At 45.9% G+C, this 19,542-nt stretch overlaps 1 protein-coding gene across 2 annotated transcripts in view; it reads left to right on the top strand.

Annotated features, from left to right (window-relative positions):
- Positions 1 to 19,121, top strand: part of MARCHF4 (membrane associated ring-CH-type finger 4) — a 108,756-nt gene extending 89,635 nt beyond the window's left edge. For both annotated transcript variants that reach the window (XM_019838645.2, XM_003991123.3), the window contains one exon: positions 17,257 to 19,121. In XM_019838645.2, coding sequence (XP_019694204.2) covers positions 17,257 to 17,624 — 368 coding nt within the window. In that variant the 3' untranslated portion in view covers positions 17,625 to 19,121. The remainder of the gene's footprint in view (positions 1 to 17,256) is intronic.
- The last annotated feature ends 421 nt before the right edge of the window (positions 19,122 to 19,542 follow it).

The following is a 19,542-nucleotide window of genomic DNA, read 5'->3' as shown; positions in this document are numbered from 1 at the left end:
AATCCCTTCCCACCCTGCTGAGGCGTGGGTTGTTGCTGCCAGAAGCCAGGGGTGTCTCCATATGGAGGTGTATGGCTCTGGCATGAGGGGGGCAGCAGTGGAGAGCCTGTAGGAGCTTCTCCAGCTGCCCTTCATTCTCCTTCAGGCAGGCTTTTGACTGGTCCCTGATGTGAGCTTCTGTGAGACATGCTTGCCCAACACGTGGTGTATTAGTCAGCTTTGGCTATGGTAACAAGCAACTCCAGAATTGCAGTGCCTCACAACAACAAGCATTGATTTCCCATTCATGGGTCTGCATGGTGCCTGTGGCTCAGCTGGGCTTGGCGCGGCTTAGCTTCTGACTGTGCATTGGGTTCCAGCCTGCTCTGAGTGTCTCTTCATGCTGGGGCCCAGGCTGGAGAGGTAGGGACTGCTGAGTGTGCTCTTCTAGGCAGGTGCAGAAGCACAAGAGGACTGGCACACTGTGTCTTCTGCCCACAACCCATGGTCCAATGCAAGTCATCAACGAACCCAAGATCAGAGGTGGGGGGTTGGGGGTGGGCCAGGGAAGCATACTGCTCCTCCCCTGGAGGGAGCATGGGAGTCAAAGAGGAGCATAGATACCACCTACCATTCAGGGGACCACAGACTTGAAGACCAAGAGACGTGAACATAGAAGAGAACATGTGATCAACCTGTACAACTCCTGCTTTGAAGTTGAGAGAAGTGGGGCCCAGAGAAGGGAAGTGATATGCTCAAGATTGCTCAGCTGTGATTTGAAGCAAGATCTCTTGATTAGTGGTCCAGTGCTCTTTCCATTATCCTCTTGCATCAGACACCAGGAGTCTTCAGTATCTCTTATGGCACATCTGCAGATGCCACCTCCGACTTTGAGTGCACCTGGACCCAGGTGTAGGAAGAGCCATCACAAACAGTCCTGCTCCTTGTGGCTCTGAGCCACCCAGCACCCAGCACCCCTTCCTGCTTGGGCCTTCCTGGCACTCTGGTTTCTCCTGTCATAGTGTCTCCCACTGAGTAGGCCTCCACAGAACCGTCATGTCCTCTGTCTCTTTCTTGGCTCCTCTCCATCTGCCTCCCCCCAGCCCACTTCCATCTCTGAAATTCTCTCTCTTATGTACATACATACATCAGTCACCCGATTTCTGGAAGCAGCACAACAAGCTAAATATTGAGAGTTTTAATATTGCTTTCATTCCTTCTAAGCTTTTAGGAATATAATTTCCCAGAGTGCAAAGCCACACCATGATCTATCCATTCTTCTCTGACAAGCCAGTGACTGCTTGGAGACAGCCATCGGACAAGAGGGGGATGCATAGGAACTGTAATTGCTTTTGGTGCTGTCCAAAAGTGGTCAGATATATTTATATTTAGACTAGCTCACCTTTAAAGAGTTTAGACTGTTCTATCATTTTGTTGATTATAACAGGAGCTAATTCCATTTGAGTGCATTTTCCCAGGGCCAGTAACTTTTTTTCCATTTTTCAGATGGTGAAACTTATACTGAAGGATTTGTCTTAGGCTGACTCAGGCAGCAGAGGAGGACTCTCAGTTCAGCATTTTTTTTCTAAGATAGGTTGTCCATAGAAGAAAATGCTAGGAGACAGAATCAGAAAGAGAGTAATATGTGACCTAAACAACCTAAACAAGAGAGTGGAAGGTAATGGATAGTAGTTGAAATGCACAAATTCTTGTGGTGGTTGAAATGATGGTGATTTTGATGATGGTGATGATAATCAGTGGTGATGATGGTGGTTTTAAGGGTGAAGTTCAGGTACTGGTCACTTCTCTTCTGTAGTGTTCTGGCCAGTTGAGGGAAAGCACCCAGTACTGCATAAGTGGTTGTAAAGTATCAGCCTTTTAGGGACTTTCTGAAAGAGGCAATCAGGTGGAGCCTGCAATGTCTCTAGGGGTATATTTATTTTTAGCCTCAACTAGGCATTTAGACTCACAGAAATACCAGACAGCACAGCTAGCACTAGACTCACTTAGAGGAATTTAGGACAGGAACCACAGCCTCCACAAGGCAGGTCTAGCTTACCCTCTCTGCAGGTGGGTCCTTGCTGCATTCCATATTCTGGTGTAGGGCTAGTCTCTCAGCCCCAACATAATAGCTTAGAAAGAAGGAGAGGAGACCCACAAGGAGGGGTGCAGGGTCCACCTTGACATAGTTTCCCCACAAGAGTCATGCACAGTTACAAGTGTCACTGTACTCTGGGAAGCCTAAAGCTACAGACTCCCACCAGACATTCACAGTGAAGCACCCACCAGTCAGGGGTTACTTCCAACCCAAAGAATGTTGTAACACAGCTGACACTAACCTTATCAGACTTCCAGGGCAAACAAGACAGAATGCCAACCCGGGGTCTAGTTTGTTTTGAGAGAAGGAGGAAGTATGCCATCACCTCTGTCCTACCACCTCCTATCTCTATCCATGAATCTGGACCACTGGCCACACAAACCTGTTTCACTGAACCATTGAGAGGAAGAGGAGCTGGAAAAGGGAACAGAGACCTGGCTAGGTGAGCCAGAATGAGACATATGTGATCTTCTTACTGCACAAAAATGGACAGCATGGATAAGAGAGCTACAGGGTGGCACCTATATTACTATTAAGGTGGTCATCTGTTTCAAAACTTGGTCACTTATTTCCATGGGAAAGGGGAAGTTTCCCTTCCAAAAGTCCTAAGAAAGTGGAAGAAAATGATCTGAAAGAGTGGGCAGAGGAAGAGATGATTCCTTACTGGAAAGTAGGTAGAAGTGATAATGGGAAATGTGAGTGTTCTCAAGAAATGTTGGCTGAAAAAAGATGTCACATAAAAGTATCCATATCCATAGACCCAAGCTCCTTGGATGGATGGAGCAACCCAGTCCCTGATAAAAATCAATCATCAGAAGAAGGAAAATGAGTCTATCCATGTGTTAGCTCAAAAGGCTGAGTAAGAAAGGAATGAGACCATCTGTTAAGATGAGTCTTTGGACTTTTGCTAGTTTTCAGACACCAAGAAAAAATTTTCTATTCTGTAAGACTGTTAAATGGCCTCAGATAGTAAAGAATCTGAGTAAACATAAAATATATAGCTTTAATTAATACTTAAAAATAGATTTACTTTTGTTATCAGAGCAGCACTCCGAGGTAAAACTCCTAAGGGTGGGAAGGACAAGAGACACCCCATTGGTCACCAACACCAGCTCAGCAGATATTCTCTGCCATGAAGCTAAGAAGATGCAGAGTCTGGGACGTGGTCATCTTGTTTCCACGAAGCCACATCAGCCCCATCCATGCCTATGTCCACCTGGTTGGCCTCCAGGGAAAAGTCTTTGGTTTTCACCAAAGGATTTTGCCTGAAATGGGTGCCAGGAGGGTCTGCATTCTCTGTTGGATGCAGCATGGACCCAGGGTTGTGGACAATAGCTCTAGACTTAGTTATATGAAAAGGTTGTACATTCTTGGATACAAACCACCCCTACAGATTAAACGTCTCTTGGCTTAGAGTCCTAACTTCCTAGACCAATCCATGCCACTGTGAAAAACCAAAACTAAGTTGCTGTGGACAGAACAAAGCACCAAATCCCTAAAAGGCAGAGAAGAACTGAGAAAGGGCACAATAACCCTAAAAGATAATCAGGGTAAGTATTATGATCCATATTTAACAAGTGAGAAAAGCTTTAAAGTAATTGTGCTCCAGGACACATAGCTAAACAAATAGCAGAGCTGAGAATTGGACCAAGAACCTTGGGCTCCAATTCCAGGGTGACTTCTACTGCCTATTTTTTATCTCTGATTGCTCTGTGGAATTGCAAATGCAGAGCTCAGATGGGGAGGCAGCTTGAGGGGAAATTGGTCCAGTAATACCTTCACCCATAGGGTAATAGCTGAGCAATAAGAAATTTAGTGAGCCCTAGCTGCTCCTGTCCTGTATTCAGGGTCTTGGGAGTTAGCCATTGTTACACTTCCCTTTTGATCAGTGCTATTCTGATACCAACTGAGAGAGTGGCTTAAGAAGTTGAGATGAAATTTGGGTGGTTTATCTCTCCTCTGGTGAAGGGAATTTGGGCAGGGGAAGCTAAATCCCCTGGTCAACATGAACTTAGGGAATCCATTCATTGATGAAAAAATATTTATTGAAAGGGCACTCCCAATAAGAGAGTCACTTGCTCTCAAGGATCTTACATTTCACTGGGGTAGTAGACAAGTTAATCATTTATGTCAATAATAAGAGCTGGGACACAGAGATAAGTGAACACAGAAGATGACTAAGTTAGAAGGGGCTCAGAAGGGTCATATCTGTTCATTCAGTAGCATCTCCTGGCTGTCTGGTTTTGTTCCTGAAACTAGGGAAATTTAATAAAATAATGAATGAGACAAGAATCTTTGCCCTCAAGGAGCTCATACTCTACAAATAAATCATAGCACAGTGGGAGCTGGGATAAGATGTAGAGAAAGGGGGAACAAAACAGAGAGCAATTACCTCTCTCTTGGAGGAGTCCAGGAAAGCTTTATGAAGGAAGGAACCCTATCCTTCAGCTAGTTTTGAAGGATAGGTCGAAGTGTGTCCAGAAGAGTGGGAAAGAACATTCTAGGCAGAGGGACTAGCATGTGTAGAAGCACAGAGACTTGAGAGAACCAGGTACACTTGGGAAACTCGGAGCATGCTTGTATGGATGGCTCAGTGTCAAGAGCCAGAGTAGGAAGGTGGGTGATGGGCCATAAGGATATGGAGGTTGGTGGAGCCCAATCCCACAGTGTCAGGAATCATGTGCTAAGGAGTTCAGACTTTAACCTGTTGGTGATAGAGTGGCATCGATAAGAAATCTTTCTTTTCAATCTTTTATATAGGAAAGAATTATGGTCAGATGTATGTGTGTTTTAAAGGGATAACTTTGGCAACTATGGGGAGGATGGCCAAGAGCTGGACAGACTAGAGAGGCAGGGAGGGGCCAATTGGAAAATGCTTGTCATAGTCTGAACAAAAAGAAAAGAAATGTGAAAAAGTGCAGTGGGGAAGAAGTGTTTGGGATGACTTTGGGAAGCACTAAGGATGTGGATGAGATAGGGCTGTATGAACTTTGAAGCAAGCAGAAACCCCAGGGCTCTGGTTTGAGTGGAGACTGGATGCCATAGCTGAGCACGAGAGTGGGGCTGGCAATTGGTGAACGAAAGGTGTATCTCTGGCAAAAGCACCAAACAAAAGGACCACTGTGAGCCTAAAACCTAGGCGGTAAGAGGTAATTCCTAGGTGAAGAGTTTGCAGTAGAAGAGAAGCAAGACACATGGAGTGCATTTTGGGCTGCAAAGAGAAGGCTATGCCAGGAAAGAGTCTCCTTGCAGGGGTAGAAAGAAAAAAAGGGCCTTTTATGGCCTCTTGTTCATAGAGGAAGGATTTGAGGGCGCTGGACCCGTTCTGATGAGGATTGGTGACTAAAGAGAAGGGCAGAGGTAAGGAAAGATTTCTATAGGTAGTTGGATAATAAAACTTGAGCATGGGTTTGGGGGTCAACAAGAAGGTGGGTAAAGCTGTGGGTTTTGACAAGATAACTTAGGAGGAGCTTTCAAAGAGTGGGTGGCTAAGGATGGAGACCTGGGGAGTATTAAACACTTAAAAGATGGATGAAGACAGAGAATGAGGAAAACAGGAGGGAATGAGTCGTAAAACCCAGAGTGGCAAGTTTCTGGAAGGAGCGGTGGGAGCATGCTGCATAATGGTCAGGCAACATATTGCTCAGTTTCTTACTAACCTTGGGACCTCAAGCGATTTGCATAACCACTCTCTGCTTTCCTTTTCTCATCTGAGAAATGGGATAGCAATACCAGCCTCCAAGGGTTGTTGAGAGTGTTGAAAAGATGGCATACATAAAGGAGCAGGAGTTCATAAAAATCAGTGACCTGGCTGGGTAGCACTTGGTCAGGTAGATTCCCCTAGGATCAAGGTTTATTCCTCACTCTGTAAAGGTTTGCTGGTACTGTTAAAACCAGAAGCCCGTCACAGCCTAGAGAGCCAGACCTCATGTCCTCATATAATTGAGAGTCTGCTGTTATTTGGAGCAGTGCCTCTTCTGGAAGGTTTTTGGTTTCCTCACCCGTGTCCTCTCAATGAGAAGATCTGATTACATTGAATGTCTTCATGACACCTGCCTCCTCTTCCGTCATCTCTAATGACGCTGTCTGCCCCAGCAGAGAAGCTTGACAGAATCTCGCAGCAAACAAATGGGCCAGTCTCTGCTCCAGTAGGTCAAGTTATTAGGATTTAACAAGAGCAAATTAATTAAGGTCTTTGGCACCAAAAACATTTTTTTTTCACTCTACAGATTCAAGAGATTGACCACCCAAAAGTCAAATCTGCAAAAATGCGGACCTCACACTTATCATGTTTGTTTGTTTTTTTTTTTTTTTTTACTTGTGAGTAGGATGTGGTCAAGGAAAGGAAGGAAAACAACATTTCTGAGATTGTTCCAAACCTTTAAAACAGTGGACTATGGTAATTAACAAAATTATAGGAAATCTTTTGTTAAAGCTTCCTCTGTGTGCTGTTCCTTGAGGTCTTTTCCTATAATTTAGAGATAACTGGTGCCTGCCCTCTGAGATAAAGGAACTCAAATTCTGATTTATAGGAAGTGGGCAAAGGTGGGGAGCAGCAGGAGAAGATAAACATTATTTTTCAAACTTAATTTTAATTCACATTAACTAAAAACACATACATGGCACAAAGATTCCTTCCTGTCTTCCTTCCCTCAGGCTAGAAATGACCCCATCTGTCAAACCTTTTAATTCCCTGATTAGGAAACTGAAAATATGGAGAAGGCAGCCTGGTGCCCTAGAGAGACTGGGAAATAGGAAATTTAGGTCTGAAGACTAGATTAGCCACTAACAACCTTGATGACCTTGGGTAAGTTACTTCATGTTTTTTTTTTTATAGCTCTTTTTATAGTTTTTTTTATAGCTCTTTTTTTTTTAACTCATTTATAAAATGAGAGGGTTGAGCCGGATAACTTGCAAGTCCTTCTAGATCTGACATTCTAGGATTCTGAAGTCCCTTCCATTGTGAGAAGATGTCATAATTCTCAGAGGTTGACAACTGTGGCTTTGGGGGGGGGGGATTCCCAATAATGTTTGGCCAGACCAAACAACTGATAAGTGCCAGCCACATAAATGGGCAAGATGATGTTTCAATCCGTGTTCCATTAAATGCATGTGGCTTCTCCAACTTTCCAGATTAACTGTTAGCTCCTAGTCTACCCACTCTCTGCCTCCCCCCACCCAGGGCATCCTATGCAAGGCTACCTCTCTCCACCGCTGAGCTGTTAGATGCTCCGAAAATGAAGATGACGAATTTAGAAGCAGACACGCTAAGTGAGCACTGTCCCCCTCAAAGGAGACCCCTGGGGAGGCAATTCATTTATTGCAGTGTGCTGACAGGGCTCAAAATATTTTAGGAACACCTCTTGGGAACTGTCTTAAATGCCTGCAGCCATGTCTGCAGGCAATGGCGTGTCTGTCCATTGACAGTGGGTCTATGGCTAGAAAAAGCCCCAATCTGGTAAATCAGGTAGCTGCTTGAGCCAATTATAGATTTTAGGGATGACATGAAATATGCCACTGAGCCAAAACCTGCTTTTCTCTTATGGCCCCCACCCTGGCGCTGAAGGTATCTTAGTTAGTGTAACCCGAGCAAATTACACATATAATAAGTGTATATAATTTCAGTGATTTAATGCAGTAGGAAGCTCCTGATCAGTGGGAGATTCTCCTTCACACAGATTCAGGGACATAGGCTTCTTCCATTTTGTGGCCACAGTCCCCTAGGCTCTTGAGTCTTTTATCTCCAGCTAATAGAAAATAAAAGTGAGCACGGATAAGGCGCACACACACACACACACACACACACACACACACTTTCCCCCTCATACCCATTCTTTAACCTTGGCCTGATTCATGTTCACATGAAATGCTGGTCACCTGGCTCCCCGTGGATGCAAAGTGCTAAAAATGTAATTCCTTCTCAGTGGCGGCTCTCTACTGAGAAAGAGAAGAGTGGGTTTTTGGTGGACAGTTAGTCATGTCTGTCACAGGCTATGTCATTGAGAAATTTCCAGAAATGCTCTGAACTAGGATAGCCTAAGAGAGAGTGTCCCAGTTTGCCAGGGTAATCTTTTAAAATGCCAGGATTTTAGGGGCACCTGGCTGGCTCAGTCGGTAGAGCCTGTGAATCTTGATCTCAGGGTCATGAGTATGAGTTCAAGCCCCACATTCGGTGTGACTCTACTAAAAAAAGTTGTAAAACAAAAATTAAAATCCCAGGATTCTATTTTATTCTATTTTACTTTATTTAAACATTTTTTAATGTTTAATTATTATTTTTGAGAGAGAGAGAGAGAGAGAGAGAGAGAGAGAGAGAGAGAGAGAATACAGAGCAGGCTCCATGCTGTGAGCAGCAAGCCCAATGTGAGGTTTGAACTCATGAACCGTGAGATCATGACCTGAGCCAAAGTCAGACGCTCAACGGACTGAGCCACCCAAGCGCCCCTAAAATCCCAGGATTTTAAAAGACAACACTTTTTAGAATTTGGGCATATTTGCTTAAATAAACTACTTTTGTAACTTTAACATAACTCCTTTGAGATGAAGCCGTGTGAAACTTACTTCGTAATAATGCTTATAAAATAAGAACCAAAATTTACTCTTCATTATGTACCAAACACTAAAAAGTACTTTACGTGCATTACCTTATTTATTCCCTATAACCTTATGATGTAGTTACTATTAAAATGCCCATTTTCCTGATAAGAAAAATTGAGACTAAGAGGTAAATCACCCAAGGCCATACAAGTAGAACCTGGTTTCATCTGATTTCAAAGCCCATATCCTTAACTACTCTATTATAACAATGTAACACATATACATCAAAACACAAAGTACAAAAGACAGCTTATTAGAAATTCAAGTAGAAATTGTATACTCATACCTACAGATTATTATAAAAAAAGATCTCCATAACTGCTGTCTCTGGGGGAGCACATGACCTGCAGCATGGAGGCAGCAGCAGCCCAGGCACACCGCACTGTTCTGTTTCAGATGAACCTGAGTGTACGTTCCCCCAACATGGACAAGCTGTGTGTCTGTGGGCAGGATGTTAAGCCTCTCCAAGCTCAGTTTCCTCTTCTGTCAAGTGCAGATAATACCACCTACGTTATGGGCTTTCTGTGAGAGGTACACTAGATTTGCAAAGCCTATTTATTTATTTATTTATTTGTTTGTATTTTTTGCAAAGCCCTGCTGGAGTGACAGAACATAGCAAGCATTCCATAAGTACTTGCTATTGTCACCATTGCCATCATCAGCATCGTCACTGTGACCTTCATCACCATCACCTAGAGTGACTGAGCAATGCAATTCTGGCAGTTTCAGTCCAGATAGCGAGAGCCCTGAGCTTTGTAGAGAAGTCTCATAGGTAAAAGCTACAGTATCTTGGGAATCAGCTTCACACACACAGTTGCAGGCATGGACCCCTCACATATACCAATGCAGGAAATTTGGGGCTCCGAGGATATCTCTCTTCCCTGCCCAGTCCTACCGAGTTAAGCACATTCATTTCAAGGAGCGTCAGTGCTCTTCATGATTTTCTGGCTGAGGTCTTCTCACAGGTCTCTGCAATGCCCTGGGTGGGCAGAGGGACCAGCAAGGTTCTGGCCCTGATGGGTTTAGACACATTCTGTACGGCGTGACCAAGGTCAACCAGTCCAGCAAGGACCCTGCTAGGAAGGGAATTGTAATAGAAGTCACTGCCAAGGGGACAGCCTCTCCCTGGACACTGACAAGGCATTAACGGGATGGAAACGGAAGGGGAAGGTGATTTTGCTTCACCCTCATCGAAGGCTTTCAGTATCTTCTGTCCTTTGGGTCTTTATTACTGAAAGAGTAGGCCAAACCAGGACCCAAAGCATTTGAGTCAAGGGGAGCCTGCCCAAATGAGGCCCCTGGATCCACATCTCATCATCCATATGGAGACCCCCAGAAGAACATTCTGGTTACACTTCTGAGGAGCACAAAGCTGTCACCATGAATACTGGGGAGGTGGAGGCACTGCCAATGTCACCTCACAACGCCACTTCCTAACCACCCCACTCCCCTGCAAAAAAAAAACCAAAACCCTAGGTGGTTAGACTGATCTTTCCCACACTTGCCCGACAGGTTCTTTAGTGCAGATTCTGACAGGGCTGGGCTCTTGAGGGGTAATGTCCGGAAGAGGAGTTTGGCAGTGGTGGCCTTCCGTGTAAGTCCTGCCCCGCAGCTGTGTGACAGTGGACAGCCCTGCAGGCAGGGAGCATTCCCCCACTGGCACTGCTGAAGGCTCCTGGCAGGGGGAGAGGAGGCAGGAGTGGAGGCTTGTCACCACATCTGCAGAATCAGCTGGCCTCCAGAGCTCCTTTTGGCGCCAGCATCTTGTTCATCTGTAAACAATGACTCAGACTGAGGATTGGGAAGGACAATTAGGAGACGAAGAACAGGTGCTTGTGCGTGGGAACAGGGTTGGCGAAGGAGGAAAAGATATGAGTGAGCTTTTCCTCTTTTGTCATCTCCATCCCCACCCCACCCCCCAATACTCAATATCATGCGGCCAGGCACAGTGCCAGGCATCAGCACATACGACTCATTACGTCATCTAATCTCATAACAACCCTATAAGAAAGATGGTATCAGTCCCAATTTACTGACAGAAATACTGAGGCTCAGAAGAGGAAGTGACTTACCTAAATCCACAAGGCTAGAAAGTGGTAGATACTCTGCATGTCCGATGCACGTTCACTGGCAAGTTGCCTCTAAAACATGGGACCCAAAGTTCTTTGGGTCCAGAAGAAGCAGCATCCATTTCTTTAGTTGCCTCACATCTTCATGTCTACTGCATCGGGAACCAGAGATTTTTTAAAAATTACCCACAGCTCTTTATTTGATCAAAATCTCGAGCCTTCCATGAGGCAGTAGGCCACGACAAGGATCATGTTCTAGGCAGTGTTACTCAAGTGTGCTCTACACACAGGCAGGATCAGTGTCACTCAAGAGCATCTTAGAAATGCAAATTCGTAGGCCTCAACCAAGACCTACTGATTCAGACTCTTGGTCCAGAGCCCAGAAATCTGGGTTCTAACAAGGTCCCTGGCTGATTTTGATGCATGCTAAAGTTTGAGAAGCACTGTTGTAGAATTGTCTGCAACTTTTTTGCCACTTAGATCAGGATAGTAACAGGAAATAGGGGGTGGGAAGAAGGGATTTTGGCATTGCTGAGGGGCCAGAGGCTTCTCTGCAGGCTTCTCAGTTAACCTTGGCCTGTTACCTCCGTATATAATAAGAACAAGTTTTTTTTGTCCTATCACAGGTGTTCAAAGAAGCACATAGTAGGTACTCAGGAAATATCACCTAAATAGAATTAAATTGTATCTCACTGCTTGGGATACAGCAAGAGCCAGTGGCCAAAATTCAGCAGGCCATGATTGGGAGGCCAATCCCAACCAAGGATTGAGGACTCCCTGACAAAGCTGTGTCATCAGCGACTTAGGGGAAGAGGGAGCCAAGCAGACAGGACCACCCACTCACAATGGCCACCTTCCTTCGCTCCTCATGGGCTAACCAAAGGGCCGCTTCAGCTGGAGGCTCAGGGGAGAGATATGATGACAAGCAAAGGGTTCTGACACTTAAGGATCCTCCAGCTCCATGAGGAAGAGTTGCCCCCAAAGGTGGAGAGACATTAGGGAGATGAAGATGGCAATTCTTCTGGGACTGGATGTCCCAACAATACAGCCCAGGGTGGGGCACCTTGTGGGTGGTTACAAGGTAACTATTAAATTAAATAGAAAACAACCCCAGAGGGGCGCCTAAGTGGCTCAATTGGTTAAGCATCTGACTCTTGATTTCGGCTCAGGTCATGATCTCACAGTTTGTGAGATCAAGCCCCACGTCGGACCCTGCACTGACAACTCGGAGCCTGCTTGGGATTCTCACTCTCCCTCTCTCTCTGCCCCACCTAAGCTCTCTCTCTAAATAAATAAATAAACTTTAAAAAAAAGAAAACAACTTGAGAGAAGCACCCAGTGAATCAAAACTTACTGAGTTGCTGGTGTTGCCATGCATTATAATGTTCCATCCTCTTCTACTATTTCTCTGCCTCCCTTCACCAGTAACTTCTTTCCCTCCTATTCTAATTTCATCCTCTCTCTCCATCCACTGCCATTTCCAACTCATCTTCCTTCTCTCCCAACTCTTCAACTTGCCTATTTTCACTTGTCCCAATTAGATGATCCCCACCCATCTTCCTCCATTTTTTTTTTTTTTTTTATTTCCACAAGCCAAGGAATCAATAAGTAATTTGTAGAGCGGGAAGCAGAGGAAGAACTAAGGGGAGTGGATGCAAATAAGGTAGTTTGTGCTTTTTCACTTTTGCCAAACAAGCATTATCTACAAAAACAGGTGCACTTTCTCCCCTTCAGCCTCCTATCCATTAAAGTGGTTTAATTACTTCCTGATCACTAGACAGTTAGATAATTAGAAGGCAGCATTCAGACCAAAAATTTAAGCCACCCTCTTCAATCAGGGTAAAATTGTGTGATCAAGAAGCTAATTAAGAATCAAGTGTATGGCTCTTATTGGAAAGAGTTAGTTTGGGGCTTCAAAAGATTCTGCTTCTCTCTCCCTGAGGCCCCTATCTCCTCCATCATCACCAAGGCTTCATTAAACTCCTGTTACTGTGTTGACTGCCCAGGCCTCAACCATTCCTGGACTCAGTCCTCGAGGGGCTTACCGCACAGGGAAAAGAGCTTGTGGAACTAATCAACATATGAATGAAGCAGTGCCATAGGACTCATATTCACAAGGTTGAAGGAAGTGATGAGGGTTGGTACACTGGGAGAGAGCGATGAGACAAGGGGCAGAGAGGAGGTCTCCTTGTCTAGAATCAGGCCACAAATAGGGATCCATTGATGGTCTTCAGAAGATATATGAATCCTAAACTCTTATGTCTGGTTTGTGTTCCAGGGAGATGGTCCTTAGCCTTCATCAGATCCTCAAAGGGGCATGTGACCGAAAAGATTAGGAACAACTGGGTCACAGGGAGATGGTCTCTCCAACAAACTTTTGAAAACATGTGGCCAGAGTGCAATCTCAGGAACTATTGTCATACTAGAAGAAGGAGCGGTGGTGGGTGGCTATCTTGTCTCCTAGAATCACAGTGTGTTCAAGGTTGGAGGAGCACTGAGAGGTTTCCATCTGGTCTCTTTGCTTGACATTGAGGATGCTGGAGTGACTCATCACTGTTTGCTCCTGTGAGTCAGCTCTTCCCTCCAGAGGCCAGGCCAGCAGCCATCCCTACACTGACAGTTGCTGCAGGGTGAATCCCGAGTCATCTCATTCCCCATCACAGGGCCCAGCTTCCTGCACCACTCTCACAATATGGACAATCATCACTTTCCTATTCTGCCCATCCCTTAGCTGGCTTCATCTTCCCAGCCCTTCCTCTGGGTGTCATGGCCTGTCACCAGCAACTTCTCTGAGTGTTCCTTTCATGGAAACAGCTTCTTCTGAGGACACTGTTTCTTGCTTTCTCAAGTGGTAGCTGCTTTTTTTCCCATATGCTGTATTATACGGGGACTGGAGGTGAGGTCCACATCCTTCTTGTTCTCCATCACCCCTTCCAAACCACCTCTCTTCCTTTATCCTTCAGAAGCCCCAGCCCCTTTGAAGTGCATATCATCATATTTGATTGTCCCTTTCCCCTTGTTGATGCTGTTGGCTGTTGGCTGCCTACTCACTCCTCCCATTCCTGGGTGCAGCTGGTTCATGCACTCCCTCCCACTATTCTTGTCTTCAGCATCTCTATGATCAGTGCCTCTCAGTGGAGGTGGTACCATCTCCTAGGGGGGCATTTCAGAAATGTTTGAGGTTTTTGTTTGTTTTCTAATGTAGTTGTGCCCTAGAATTTATGCTGAAACTTATATTGTCTGGTCTAAATGACGTCTCCTTTGTTCTTTTTTACATTATTTGTCAGTGCATTATATTAATTTATTTTTAAAAAAGAAACCATAGTAGCTTATATTACCTTATGAATTTCACTTCAGGATAGGAAAGGGAATATTAAACTATACCTATTATAAAAAGGGGACATTTGTCCTAATAGCACTGAGGATGGCTGATACAGATAACCTGTCCAACTCTTTGGTTATCTCTTTACTCCACAAGCCTTTTCCTCTAGCTCACCTCAGCCTCTGCTCAAGTGGACATTCCCTAGACCTCATCATCACCAAGAACAATACCACTTCCAAAATCTGGATTTAAACATCCCACTCTGCCCATCACTCCACACCCCTATCCTTGTAGCTCACTGACTCTAGCAATTCTATAACTTCAAAGAGAACTCTTGGCATTGACCCTATTACTTTCCATTTTTCCTTTTTTCATTATTCTTTATCACTTTTGTGTATCCCTTTCCTCCTCTCCAGCTCAGACTCCACGGGTCAGTTTAATAATCCCTCCCTTGCCAACATCCGTAAATCTTATGTCTTCTCTTACTTGTCTTTCTTTCACAGAAAAAGTCTACACTAATGAAACCCAACTTTCTTACTCCATAGGTGCACCTAGCCAGCAGTTGAAGTTATGGAGAAAAACTATACAACTCACCTCAAATTTGTGGCCACAAACCTCAAATGGTTGCTGAGCACTGTCAGACAATTCTACCATATCTCCTTTGTAAATTCAGTCTCCCACTTTTCTAAGATAATCATTTCCCCCTTTTTCTTCTCCCCAATAATCTTCAACACTTCCTCCTGTATCCCTTCCATCTTAACTGATGAATCATAGAAGAAAAAGACACTTGGATGAGAACTACTTGATTTTCTATCAACCTCCTTCCACCTGTGCCCACCAAGGCAGTGGTCACCCCTCATTCCACATGAGCTGTTTTCTCAACAGAATTTAAGAGTTAGCACACTCTTTTTATTGAAATGTGTCCTTCTCTAGATTTCTGGGTCTTTACACTTGGTGGTCTTGCTTCTATGCCATTTATTGCTCATTCAGGACCTCCTTTGCTGGCTCTACCTCCGCCAAAATTCTATATATCAAAAGGCCCAGGAATCTGTCATTGTCCCTCTTTTCTAATCTGTCTGCCTTCCTGGGCCATTCCTGAGACTTCAGATTCTACCTCTACACTGATGACTTCTACCTCCAGGCCAGACCTCTCTCTAACCTTCAGACTCATATGTTCAACTGTATACCTGGCCCTTCCAGTGACATTTCTAACAGACATCTTAAATTTACCATAATCAAAATATAACTATTAATCACTGTGGTAGGCTGAATAATGACCCCCCAAAGATCCAGGTCCTAATCCTTGGAGCCTGTTAATGTTACCTTTTATGGCAAAAGGGACTTGCAGACATGACTAATTTAAGACTCTTGAAATGAGGAGGATATTCTGGGTCATTTGGGTGGACTTGTAATCACAAGGTTCTTATAAGAAAGAGACAATGACAGAAGGGTAGGAGATGTGACATTGGAACAAAGAGGTGGAGTGATGTAGGAAAGAGACATGGAATGCAGGTGTCTTCTAGAAGCTTAAAGGCAAGAAGATGGATTCTCCTCTCAAAGCCACCAGAAAGAACCAGCCCTCTGATACCTTCACTATAGACTTCTGTCTCCAGAACTATAAGAAAACACTTGTGTGTTTTAAGCCACTGAGTGTGTGGTCATTTGTTACAACAACAGTAGGAAACTAATATAGTCATGGCCACCACCACATAAATCCTCCCCGCCCTGCCCTCATGCTATCCACATCTCAGTAAATGGCACACCACTAGTGTATTGTTGGCCAAAAGCTCCTGGGCTGTCCAGATTTTTCACTTGACTCACAACTTATCTGTCAGCAAGCCTGTGAGCTCTGCCTCTACATACGTCCTGACCACACAATTTTCCATGCAACCTACTGCTATAACCCTGGTAGAGACCACCATCCGTTCCTGCTTGAATCACTACATCACTTCCTGCTTGGTCGCCTGCTCCTACTGTTCTCCCTCATCAGTTTATTGTTTCACAGGAGCCAGAATGAACTTTCTGCAGGGTAAACTAGATCACATCACCCCTCACCCCTCCCTTAAAACCCTTCAATGGCTTCCCATTATACTCAGGACAAAACAGAAATCCCTTGCCATGGCTTATAAGGCCTCATCATATTGTGCCCCTCTGTGCCCCCTTATCTCCTTGTACTTCCCACTCATCACTGCACCCTGGCCACGTTGACCTTCTTTCTGATGCACGTGCATTCCATTCCCACCTCCTGGCCTTTGCACTAGCAGTTCCTACCACCAACATGCTCTCTCTCCAGATCTTTGCATGGTCCCCCCCTTCTCATCATTTATGTCTCAATGTAAACACCACCTCCTTATTCACCATCCTTTCGATAAAGCAGGACCCTCAGTATCTGCAGCCAGTGGCTATTTAACCCTATTTCATCTTCCTCATAGCATTTGCCATCACCTGAAATAGTCTTATCAGTTTGGTTGTGTGCCTACTATTGTCTCTCTGCTAGAATATAAGCTCTTGGAGGGCAGGACTCTGCCTGTCCTGCTCACTGCACTACACCTAGTGCTTGGCACATAGTAGGCACATAATATTTATCTTCCGGTTGTCTGGTATGGCTTCTTTCTGACTCTACACTGCTTCTGGCCAGTAGAACTGTATCAAAGCTCTCCTTCCCAGGGGTGTGTTTCAAGAGAATTCGACTATTTGTTAAATAGCGAAGAGTTAACCAATGTAATTCCAGACATCATCTAGCAGGTATGGAATGACCCTTGGTATCTTTCATGGTGCCTTTGAAAGCACACGGTTCATTCAACATCTGCTCAATGCCTGGTGCCATGGCTACATGGTAGAGGGAGGAAAATATATTTATATTATGCCTCAACAGATGATGACTTGGGGTTTTGTCAAGCCAAGAAGTGGGAGGGGTGGAGGAGAGGTGGGCAAACGCGTTGCATGTAGGCACTGGACCATTTCCTGAACTCGTGTGGTAGCCTTCCACCTTCTATTTCTGAAGACTCGTGAAGCCTAGGCATACAGGGGCTCAGATCTGAAAGGGAGGTTTGAAAAGAACAAATCAAACCGATACAAATCCAGCTTGCCCCAATGTGTACATCTGTGTGTAAGCATAGGGAGACCATTTTTCCAGCAGTGACATCCTGTCTCTTTCTTGTCCTTTTCTCTCTCCCTCCCTGCCCCTCCAGGTCTCATCGTGCACGAGGGACCCTCTGTGTACCGCATCTTTAAACGGTGGCAGGCTGTCAACCAGCAGTGGAAAGTGCTGAACTATGACAGGACGAAAGACCTGGAAGATCAAAAGTCAGGAGGCAGGACAAACCCCCGGACCTCCTCATCCACCCAGGCCGATGTCCCCTCCTCCGAAGAGGAGGCTGTGGGTGCCCCCGGCCCTGAGGAAGGCCCTGCCAGGGCGGCCAGCCACCCCTCAGGCCCTCTGTCCGATCACCACTGTGCTTACACCATCCTGCACATCTTGAGTCACTTACGACCTCATGAACAGCGGGGCCCCCAGGGCGGGAGCCGGGAGCTTGTCATGAGGGTCACGACAGTGTGAGGGGAGAGACCTGGAAAGGAGGCCGTGACCATGCACAGAGATGGGGAGGCTGGGCCAGGAAGGGGCCAAGGCCTGGCAGGCCACAGTCTGGGGAGCAGGTGTGGGGAGGCAAAGTGGCATCCCAGGGGCCGGAGCAGAGGGCAGGCAGAAGGCAGTGGGCCTCATGGGGGCCCTGGAGGCAGGGTCAGAGCTGGAGCGAGTGAGTCGGGTGTCCAGGGCGCTTTTTGTGATTCTAATCGGTCAACCCCCATCCTCCAACAAGAGCAAGAAGAACCAGTACAAACTCAACAAGGAAGCGCAATACAGCTTGAACATAACAAAACACAAGGACAAAAATCCCAGATGTGCCCATCCACCTGGGATTACTGCCCTCGGGTGAGGGCACCTGGGAGAAAAGGAGGCTTGGGAAGGGCGACGGTGAGGTGGCGGCAGTGGCGTCCCTGTGTGCGCAAGTGGTGGGAGAAAAAATGCAAAGGGGCAAAGAGTGTGCAAAGGAAAAGCACTGTAGCCTGCCTTGTTTTCCCCTTGAGTTTGTTTGTTTCTCCCTGGGCTGTTTTTGGGGCAGTGGTGGGGAGGGAGAGGGATGGGTGTGGGCTGGCAAGGATGACAGATGGCATTTGTGGCTCCTGGGCTCATCTGGGTGGGCAGGATTCCTGACTCAGATGGCTTTAGGGGCTCTGGGGCAAGGTGCAGGGAGGGAGATGTTGGTGTGAGCCCCCAGAGGGAGGGAGATTTTGGCTTCCTTCCAAACCGGGAACTCCCAGTTTCAGATGGGCTCAAAGAGGGTTTAGGTTTGGAGATGGGTGTCTTTTTGTGCCCTTGTTACTTTATTTTCTGGTGGTTTGGCTCAAAGATGTTTACAAGAAACACACACAACTAGAGAAAAGTACAGATTTCCTGTGGGTATCTCAAGCACAGTCCTGCTGCTGTGGCTTCAGCCTTCAAAGCTGTCAATCCAGGAGCGACTTTCCCAACTACCCAACCCTGCCCATGGCCAGGACATGCTCAATGTCATGCCTTCTCCTGCTTTGGCGCATGCAGAGACCCAGGGCCCCCTAGGGCAGAGCACCTCCCACCCAGGGGCCCCCCAGGATAGCTGTTGTAGCAGATGGGAATAAATTGGCTGGATGTGTCCCAAGGAGTGGAGTGGAGACCAATCTAAGTATTCCTTGCAACTTGGGACCCTCACCCGAGGGTGTAATCCCTCAGTGCTACATACTCCCCGGTCCCTCCCATGCAGCGAGGCAGGGCCCAGGGACCCTGTCAGGGAGCACTGTCCCTCCAGCCCAGACTGCTGGTTCCTGGGGCCTTGCCAGCAAGGCCACTGGGGTGGTCACCTGCACAGTTTCTCATTGTCAATGCACAATGGCCGCGCCATCCATGGGTATTAAAGGGACACTGTCAAGTACTTTTTTAAACTAGTTTTTAGGGTTTTTTAAAACTCTCTGTTGTTTGTATTATTCTCTTAAAAGCTTGAAAATAAAATTTCTTTCCCTATCATTAGTGTCCTTTTCTATATGTGAGTTTTCCCTTCTTCTGCCCAGCTCTCCCTCTGTGGCATAATCTTGCCTTCCCTTCTCTCTCTCTCTCTCTCTCTCTCTCTCTCTCTCTCTCTCTCTTTTGTCTGTTCCACCCCTAGTGTCTTCTTTCTGGCTTCCTACAAGATGGATTCCTTCAAGATTAAAAAGAGGAACAACTCACAAACTCTCTTTAAATTTCTGCCCAGGACCCCTAGAAGCAGAGATCATTAGTGCTGGAAGAAATGTGGAGAAATTTTACCCCATCGGGTCATTTCAGAGAAGGTGAGAGAAACACAGGACAAGGAATGTGTTAGGACCTCATTCCCATGAAAGTTTTCTGTCGAACATCAGAAAAAAAGCTCCCGGGGCAGGGCTCTGAGAGAGGGCTTGCATATATC

Source organism: Felis catus, chromosome C1 (genome assembly GCF_018350175.1).
Source record: "Felis catus isolate Fca126 chromosome C1, F.catus_Fca126_mat1.0, whole genome shotgun sequence".
Taxonomy (NCBI): domain Eukaryota; kingdom Metazoa; phylum Chordata; class Mammalia; order Carnivora; family Felidae; genus Felis; species Felis catus.
The sequence above is the reverse complement of the archived record's forward strand: the minus strand, read 5'-3'. Positions and strand labels throughout refer to the sequence as shown.